At 41.9% G+C, this 10,316-nt stretch overlaps 1 protein-coding gene across 3 annotated transcripts in view; it reads left to right on the forward strand.

Moving 5' to 3' along the window:
- Positions 1–10,316, forward strand: part of Rasgrf1 (Ras protein specific guanine nucleotide releasing factor 1) — a 119,237-nt gene that overhangs the window by 13,740 nt on the left and 95,181 nt on the right. For all 3 annotated transcript variants that reach the window (XR_004111462.1, XR_004111463.1, XM_031343930.1), the window contains exon 2: positions 1,469–1,578. Coding sequence is in view for 1 of the 3 variants with exons in the window: in XM_031343930.1 (XP_031199790.1) it covers positions 1,469–1,578 (110 nt within the window). In the remaining 2 variants the exon portion in view is untranslated. The remainder of the gene's footprint in view (positions 1–1,468; positions 1,579–10,316) is intronic.

The raw sequence follows: 10,316 nt of genomic DNA on the forward strand, positions 1-10,316 counted from the left end.
CCACCACCACCATCACCACCACCACCACCATCATCACTATTATCACTACCACTACCATCACTACCACCTCCATCACCACCACCATCACTACCACCACCACCATCACCACCACCATCATCACCACCTCCATCACCACCATCACCACCATCACCACCACCACCACCACCACCACCACCACCACCACCATCACCACCATCACAAGTATGACACTAAAATTCGTTTACACCTCTTACCTCGTGCTGCCCCTTCCAGCCACTTGGACACCCAAGCACTGGAGCACAGGCACCCTGTATGGCACCCCTCCAAACGTCAGGCCCAAGGCCCCTCTTTGCACTGTACCCTGCTCCTTTCTAAGAGGCAGAACCAGCAGCCCCAGCTGTGGGCTCTCCATCCATTTGAATGGCTTCTCAGCTTCTCTCGACCTCAAAGCTGTCTCTGGAACCCCACATTCTGTTTGCTCCCCTCCCACTCAGTCTGCCCCCCCCAAAATCACTCATAGAGCCCTATCTATGGTACTTGTTACTCAAACCAGAAACCAGCACCTCACCCTGGCTCCTCTTACCTTCTCTTCTGCATCCCTGAGTTCTTTGTATGAGTAGCCCTCTGCCTTTCATCTATCTGCCATGTATCTCTTCTCACAGCAGGCCACGGGCTCCAGGTAACTACACTGTCACCAGTCGACTTAAAAGAGAACCAGGACCCCAGACACATCCCCAAGAAGCTCCTCTTCAGTGGCCGGCTTCCTCTGTGCTACACAGTCCCTTTCACCTTGCTCATAACAGCAATCATATGGCATTAATCACTACACACACTCATGTTGTCCTTACTTAGTGACAGGTGGTGCTCAGAGAGCATTATGGTCTCTGATCGGACTCCTCAGCTCCCCAGAGACCTCAGGGAGGCTGGCCCCACTATTGACTGAGCTTGAAGTCAGACACCTGTGCCCAGCACAGACGTGGCTTATGATGTAATGTTCTGGGGGCTGTACTATTGATTTGATTCTTTCACCCCAGCATTTAGATGAGTTCTTAGTCAATTTTCATGAAGTAATTAAAGATATGCTACATTGAATCGGTACCCAGTCCCCCTCGGAGAAGTTCTTTTGGTCGTTTTCCCCTGCTGTCCTTCCAGAGTGCCTGATGGTTTCGAACTAGTTTTTGTTGTTGTTGTTGGTGGTGGTGGTTTGTTTATAATTGGCTGGCAAATAAGGCTTTGTGGTGTCTGCCTCCTTATCACATCCTAGGCCTAGGTTTTGTTACACTACACAAAATCCTTTTAGATTGAGCACTTTAAAGTACTAAATAGAGTACTAAATAAAGTACTAAAGTACTAAATAAAGTACTAAATATTCCAGCGAACACAAAGAATGCATCTGGGCCCAGCTGCTGCAGCAGTGCAGCTGGGAATGCTGTGGGACTTGTGGGCATCCTGGTAACTAGAGGTGTCTTGTGTCTTCTTCTCTGTGTAGCAACACTACTTCACAGTGAACTTCTCCAATGACAGCCAGAAGTCCCTAGAGCTGAGGACCGAGGACGCCAAGGACTGTGACGAGTGGGTGGCAGCGATCGCTCGCGCCAGGTATGTCTCACCTTGCTAAACTGTCTCGGCAGCAGACACCAAACCAAGCAAATTTCTGCAAGTCCAAGCCTCAAGATGAGGAGGCGGATAGATGCTGTAAAAGCATCTCTTGTTGGGATCCAGTCTAGGCCACCCCAGAGAAGGAGAGCACTTCAGAGTCCCACTCTGTTCTGACCATATAGCCCCATCTTGTCTTAGGGTTTTACTGACCAAGGCAACTCTTATAAAGGTAAACATTTAATTGGGGCTGGCTTACAGTTTCAGAGGTTTAGTCCATTATCATCATGGCAGGAAGCATGGCAGTGTACAGGCAGACACGGCACTCGAGGAACCAAGAGTTCTACTCTTGATCCAAAGGCAGCCAGGAGGAGACAGGATATGTCTCATACCTTGAGCATTTAAGACCTCAAAGGCCCACCGCCACAGTGACACACTTCCTCTAACAAGGCCACACTTCCTCCAACAAGACCACACCTCCTAATAGTGCTATTCCCTATGCACCAAGCATTCAAACATGTGAATCTATGGAAGCCACGACTATTCAAATCACTACATTTCACTCCCTGGTTCCCTTAGGCTTGTAGCAGTAACATAATGCAAAATGCATTTAGTTCCACTTAAAAGTCCCCATAGTACATCACAGTCTATAATGTTTAAAAGTCCAAGGTTTTCCTTAGTAGGTATATCCCAACTCTGGCATCTCCAGTACCTCAGGGCCTCCAAGGCAATCCAGGCTTCAAGTTCAGAGCTTCACACAATGGCCTTTTACAGCTTCACACAATGGCCTTTCTGCACATCTATACAGAGACACACTTGACACATTCCTGGCCTCAGTGGTTCTCCTTAGTTGCAGAGGGAAATTCCATTCTTGATGTTAAAGCCAGAACCACGAGACAAAGTTGCCAAGTCCTGCTGCTAGCTAGGGCTGCAACATGGTCCCCTTGTCCAATTGTATCTTCACCAGCTTTCTGTTTTCAATGGCTTCCTTCACTGCCTAAGTTTGGCTGCTCTGAAACCTGCTCTGTGGACCAAGCTGACCTTGAACTCAGAGATCTGCATGCCTATGTTTCCTGAGTGCTGGGATCTAAGCCTGGATCTAAGCTTTTCTTTAATTCCTTTTTAACATAGTTCTTTATAAACATGGCCACTATGCCTCAAGATCTGAATTAAAGACATATATGTTGGTTCAGATCAAAAGTGTGTGTCATCTTACCTCAAGATCCAGATCAAAGCCTGTGTCTTCCAGTCTCGAGATCAGGATCAAAGGCATATTGTCTTCTGCCTTAAGATCCAGATCAGGGGACTGAAGAGATGGCTCAGCTCTTAAGAGCACCAACTGCTCTTCCAGAAGCCCTGAGGTCAATTCCCAGCAATCACATGGTAGCTCACAACCATCTGTAATGAGATCTGATTCCCTCTTTTGCTGTGTCTGAAGATAGATATAGTGTACTCATATACATAAAATAAATAAATCTTTTTTAAAAAATCCAGATCAGGTGTACCCTCCATTTCTGGACTGTAGTTCATTCCAGATATAGTAAAGTTGGCAACCGAGACTAACCATCACAAATCACCCCTTAGACATAAACAATTACCAGGTCATAATAATGCCTGTATATAATAATAATCCCAATGATATAACTTGTACAACTGCAAATACATTGTAAATTTACAGTAGGTGGCAATGTCCCTTGGGGAGCATCCTTTTCACAAGATGGAAGCTTAGCTGGGTAGAATCCTGCCATGAGGTCACCACTCCCTTAATTCCACTAAACATCTTTAATCTGTTTACCTCCCTGAACACAGGACTTAATTCCATTGCACTTCTTAATGCCCCTTTAATCCCTGTATCATATATTTTGTACTTTTTCTTGTGCAGCCTTCTCCATTTGCAAAACCCACTTTTCATAAGAGTGACTCGCAGGACAGAGTCTACACCAGGCTGTTTTGAGACTTCCTTTTCCAAAGCAATTAGTTTAAATCTCTTTTACCTTTGCCCCAGGCAGACTCTTTAAACGGGGGCAAAGAACAGCCGTATTTGTCACCAAAACATCACAAGAACAACCTCTAGGCAATATACTAAAATTCTTCTCCTCTAAAATCTCTTGAGCAAGGCCCCTACAGTTCAAATCACACTGAGCATCACTGTCTTCCATGCTTCTACTAGTATGGCCCATTAGGCCTCACTTAAAACATTCCACTGCTTTCTTAATTTCAATTCCCCAAATCCACATTCCTCCAAAACAAAACAAAACAAAACAACAACAACAACAACAACAAAACCCATGGTCAGGCCTATCACAGTAATAATATGTGCTCTATCATCCAGTAGTTCCATTCCTTGGTACCTATCCAAGAGGAATGATAACCACAAAAGTCTCCTATGTAAATGTTCCTAACAGCTTAATGTGCAACCATAAGCCATGATGTCTATAACCAAGCTAACATAGAAGTAAAACTCTTGTGCGTCCACAAAATGGAATGTTCCTGGGAAATAACCATGAACCAACCACAGTTATACATAACAAGATGGATGGATTTCAAAACCAATATGCTGAATAAACATAGGAAAAATTATGCTATATGATTTTGGTTATATGAATTTCTAGATCTGGCAAAACTAACCAGGGCAGTGGAAACCAGAGCAGCAGCTGCTTCTGGGTGGGATAGAGTGGGAAGAGCTCTCTGGGAGCTAGAAGTTGCCTTTACCTTAATTAAGGGTTTATGCTTTTTATCATAATTGCTCAAAATGTTACTAGGGTTTGGGACCTGGACTGGTTATGTCCAGATTTTTGGTGTCTTATTCAAAGAACTAAAATAATGGCTCACATAAAATTGTAGATGTAGCAAAGCAATAGACTAGGTCAGACTATTCTGTCAAGAGTGACAACAGGCCCCGAGAGTAAGAGGACTCAAGGCCTGATTGCTGTTTGGCACTTCCTTTTATGGACTTCAAATAAAAGATGATTTTGTTGTTGGTGTTATTTAAGGGTGTAGGTGTGGGTTTTTTTTTTCTCCATTGATATGTTTAGTTATAGAACATCTTTTCTACATGTGTCCTTTTCCATAGTTTATATGATTTTAATCATGTGCATGCCCAATTTTGTATAGTCATAAAGTGGCAAATATGAGATTCTATCAAAAAAATTTTTTTTCAGCTTAAGGACTCAGTTTGCCTTATTGCAAATGCACCCAAAACTAGTTCAGGCCAGACTGACTCTCCTACTCCACACCGGAACATAATTAGAGTGTGATTGAATATAATCTGTCTAAGTTTGATGATTGTTAAGGAAAAGAGAAACAACATTGCATTCTTTAGAGCGGGTTGTGCACGCAGACCAGGACGGATGGAGGTCGTAGGTTGCTAACAGGATGACAGGTAAGTTCCCTAGAAAGAAGTGTGTATGCATGTGTGTGTGTGTATGTGTGTGTGTGTGTGAGTGTGTGATATGCAAGTAGGAATTCCAGGCTATCAGATGCACTGTTAAAAGAGAGATATAGGTATACCCCAAGTCAAGCAGAGTCCCAAATTGCTGAGCTATTTACTATGCTTGTCTTCCTCAACATTGTGACATTAGTACCTGTGCTTTCCACAACGTGTGTATTCAACTTCACATTTTAAAAAACGAATGACGAATAATAGAATGTCTCATGTTTCTGTTGTATATAACGAATCACCACAAACTTGTCAGCTTAAAATATTTTGTGGTTCTGCGAGTCAGAAGTCCAGGCTCAACTGAGGTTTCTGCCTGGCACCTTGTGAGACTGAAATCAAGGTCAGGTCACTGAACGATGGGCTTTATGCAACCTCAACCTGAGAAAGAGGTGGCGAAATGGGAGAAAGAGAATGTGCATGCATGTACATGTGTGGATGTGCATGTGTTGCAAGAATTATTTCCCTGGGGGAGAAGTAGATAAAGTCCACCCTGTCTTTGTAAAGTACCAAGAAAAAATCCCCAGTCCTACAAGGTTCACTATATTCTCTAGGGAAACTAGAGAATATATTGGGCTCAGTTACAAAATGGTGAGGGACTGCTGGCAGGTCTGTAAAGCACCCACACTAGAAAGTCTTCATTCAGCATAGATGATAACTTCCCCATATCCATATACATGGAGCCACCTTCTGTTAACTTTCCCCAGACAATATACTCTAACACCTTCCTACACCCCAAAGCTACGTGTAAAAATACCCGGGGGAGGGAGGGCAGAATCTCAGATGAGAATCCAATGACTCCCCCTCTTTCCTTCTATATGGGACTGTCAACTTGAGAGAACACATTCTACAGCTCTGTGTGTATGTGTGTGTGTGTGTGTGTGTGTGTGTGTGCAACAGCAACAACAACTGGCTCTCTGCCACAGCCATATTGAGTGTGAAGTATTTTTACATGTTCCCAATTTAGTTTTTATTTACATATACTTAATAGAAACATTCTGTGTACAAAAATATGCAGTGTGGTGTATTAATACCATGTAGAGACACAATGTTCTCTCACACTGTATGTATCATAGTCTAGTATTATGGGATGGCTCTGTAGTGTGTGTGTAAACTATACACACACACTACAGAGCCATCCCATAATATAAGATATTGTTTATAAGATAAAGCAGCCAGTATGGTTCATATTCAACATTTTAGTGAGAGCTACGTGCCAAGCCAGGGGTCAGAGAGGCTGAAACGTACGCTCCGGCCCTAGGGCTGATTCCACCTCCAGTTTTGACACTATCCAACTATTGCAAACTGCTTCTCTCCCCTGGACTTCAGTGTCTTCATTGAGAAAATTATACAGTCAACTTTTCATGAACCTGAGTTTCCTTCTAGCTCTGAAGGCCTGAGTTCATAAAGACAGTGCACATACCAGGTGAGGCTCCCTCAGTCTCCACTGGAAGGTTTCCAGAAGAGGAAGGAGTGGTGGAGAATGGAAGGGCTGGGGTAGAAGTGGATAGAAAGGGCGGGAAGGAAGGGAAAGTGGTGTTGGCTTTTTCATTGTTGTTAGCAAATACCTGAAATAATCAGCATAAAGAAAGACTTACTTTGGCTCATGGTTTCAAACCACAGTTGGCTGACTCCATGAAGTTTGGGCTTATATTAGGATGGAAATATCTTATCAGAAGGATATGGTAGTGGGAAACTGCTTCCCTCATGGAAGCAAAAAGCAGAGAGAAAAAAGCAAGAGCTGAGGATAAGATATGTCCTTAGGAGACACGTTCCCCAGCTACACACTTCCTCCAATTAGACCTTCCCCAGTTTCTATTACCATCCAACAGTCCTTTATTTATTTATTTATTTATTTATTTATAAAATTTATTTTAAAATATGCAACTCAGTATTGACATTTTTTAAGTCATCAAAATAATTTATAAGAGTTAAATGCCTCTTAAATATACATGATATCTTCTGAAGCTAAAAGTAATATGCACTCAACCAGTTTTTAAAATCTATTTGGAACATTAACCGTGATAGAAGTAGAAAAAAATTTCTTATGAAGTCCTCTGTGAAAGGAAATTGTGAAAAGTTACTGAAAAGACAGAAATGGTTCCATCTCCAAGGGAGAATACTTAGCTTAACTGTGGCTTCATAGAATGAATGGGGTAGTGTTCCTTCTGTTTCTATTTTGTAGAATAGTTTGAAGAGTATTGGTATTCAGTCTTCTTTGAAGGTCTGATAGAATTCTGCACTAAAACCATCTGATCCTGTGAGTTTTTTGGTTGGGAAACTATTAATGAGTGCTTCTATTCCCTTAGCAGTTATGGGACTGTTTATATGGTTTATCTGATCCTGATTTAACTTTGGTATTTGGTATTTGTCTAGAAAATTGTACATTTCATCCAGATTTTCCAGTTTTGTTGAAAATAGGCTTTTCTTCTTAAAAATAATTATTTATTGGGTATTTTCTTTATTTACATTTCCAATGTTATCCCCTTTCCTGGTTTCCCCCCTCCCAAAAACCCTCATCCCATCTTCTCTCTCCCTGCTTCTATGAGGGTGTTCCTCAACCCACCTACTCCCACCTCTCTACCCTCAATTCCCCTACACTAGGATATCTATTGAGCGTTCATAGGACCAAGGAACCCTTCTCTCATTGATGCATGACAAGGTCATCATCTGCTATATGCAGGTGGAACCATGTGTACTCCTTTGTTAATGGCTTAGTCCCTAGGAGCTCTGGGGGGTCTAGTTGGTTGATATTGTCATTCTACCTATGGAGTTGCAAACCCCTTCAACTCCTTCAGTCCTTTCTCTAACTCCTCTATTGGGGACCCCATACTCAGCCCAATGGTTGGCTGCATCTGCCGCTATACTTGTAAGTCTCTGGCAGGGCTTCTCAGGAGACAGCCATATCAGGCTTCTTTCAACAAGCACTTGTTAGCATCTACAATAGTATCTGGGTTTGGTAACTGTGTATGGGATGAATTCCCAGGTGGGACAGTCTCTGGGTGGCCTTTTCTTCAGTCTCTGCTCTACAATTTATCTCCATATTTGCTCCTCTGAGTATTTTGTTTTCCTTCAAAGAAGGACTGAAGCACCTACACATTTGTCTTCCTTCTTCTTGAGCTTCATGTGCTCTGTGAATTGCATCTTGGTTGTTTGGAGCTTTGGGGCTAATATCCACTTATCAGTGAGTGCATACAATGTGTGTCCTTTTACGATTCGGTTACCTCACTCAGGATGATACTTTCTAGTTCTATCCATTTGCCTGAAAATTTCATGAATTCATCGTTTTTAATAGCTGAGTAAAACTCCATTGTGTAAATGTACCACATTTTCTGTATCCATTCCTCTGTTGAAGAACATCTGGGTTCTTTCCAGATCCTGGCTATTATAAATAAGGCTGCTATGAACATAGTGGAACATGTGTCCTTATTACATGTTGGAGCATCTTCTGGGTATATCCCCAGGAGTGGTATAGCTGGGTCTTCAGGTAGTACAATGTCCAATTTTCTCAGGTACCGCCAAACTGATTTGTAGAGTGGTTGTACCAGGTTGCAGTCCCACCAGCAATGGAGGACTGTTCTTTTTTCTCCACAACCTCTCCAGCATCTGCTGTCACCTGAGTTTTTGATCTTACCTATTCTGACTGGTGTGAGATGACATCTCAGGGTTGCTTTGATTTGCATTTCCCTGATGACTAAGGATGTTGAACATTTCTTTAGATGCTTCTCAGCCATTCAGTATTCATCAGTTGAGAATTCTTTGTTGAGCTCTGTACCCCATTTTTTAAATAGGGTTATTTGGTTCTCAGGAGTCTAACTTCTTGAGTTCTTTGTATGCCTTGGATATTAGCCCTCTATCAGATATAGGATTGGTAAAGATGTTTTCCCAATTTGTTGGTTGCCGTTTTGTCCTATTGACAGTGTCTTTTGCCTTACAGAAGCTTTGCAACTTTATGAGGTCCCATTTGTCGATTCTTGATCTTAGAGCAGAAGCTATTGGCGTCCTCTTCAGGAAATTTTCCCCTGTGCCTATTTACTCGAGGTTCTTCCCCACTTTCTTTTCTATTAGTTTCAATGTATCTGGTTTGATGTGGAGGTCCCTGATCCACTTAGACTTGAGCTTTGTACAAGGAGAAAGGAATGGATCAATTTGCATTCTTCTACATGCTAAGCACCAGTTGAGCCAGCACCATCTGTTGAAAATGCTGTCTTTTTTCCACTTTATGGTTTTAGCTCCTTTGTCAAAGATCAAGTGACCATAGGTGGGTGGGTTCATTTCTGGGTCTTCAATTCTGTTCCACTGATCTACCTGCCTGTCACTGTACCAATACCATGCAGGTTTTATCACAATTGCTCTGTAGTACAGTTCAAGGTCTGGGATGGTGATTCCACGAGAGGTTCCTTTATTGTAGAGAATAGTTTTGGCTATCCTGGGTCTTTTGTTGTTCCAGATGAATTTGCAAATTGCTCTTTCCGAGTCTGTAAAGAATTGAGTTGGAATTTTGATGAGGATTACATTGAATCTGTAGATTGCCTTCAGTAAGATGGCCATTTTTACTGTATTAATCCTGCCAGTCCACGAGCATGGGAGATCTTTCCATCTTCTGAGATCTTCTTCAATTTCCTTCTTCAGAGACTTGCAGTTCTTGTCAAACAGATCTTTTACTTGTTTAGTTAGAGTTACACCAAGGTATTTTATATTATTTGTAACTATAGTGAAGGGTGTTGTTTCCCTAATTTCTTTCTCTACCTGTTTATCCTTTGTGTAGAGGAAGGCCTCTGATTTGCTTGAGTTAATTTTGTATCCAGCTACCTTGCTGAAGTTGTTTATCAGGTTTAGGAGCTCTCTGGTGGAATTTTTGGGGTCACTTAAGTATAAAATCATATCATCAGCAAATAGTGATAATTTGACTTCTTTCTTTCCAATTTGTATGCCTTTGATCTCCTTTTGTAGTCTAATTGCTATGGCTAGGACTTCAAGTATAATATTGAATAGGTAGAGAGAGAGTGGGCAGCCTTGTCTAGTCCCTGATTTTAGTGATATTGCTTCAAGTTTCTCTCCATTTAGTTTGCTGTTGGCTACTGGTTTTCTGTATATTGCTTTTACTATGTTTAAGTATGGGCCTTGAATTCCTGATCTTTCCAAGACTTTTATCATGAAGGGATGTTAGATTTTGTCAAATGCTTTCTCAGCATCTAATGAGATAATCATATGGTTTTTTCTTTGAGTTTGTTTACGTAGTGAATTACATTGATGGATTTCCGTATATTGAACCATCTCTGCATCCCTGGGATGAAGCCTACTT

Source organism: Mastomys coucha, unplaced genomic scaffold (genome assembly GCF_008632895.1).
Source record: "Mastomys coucha isolate ucsf_1 unplaced genomic scaffold, UCSF_Mcou_1 pScaffold23, whole genome shotgun sequence".
Taxonomy (NCBI): domain Eukaryota; kingdom Metazoa; phylum Chordata; class Mammalia; order Rodentia; family Muridae; genus Mastomys; species Mastomys coucha.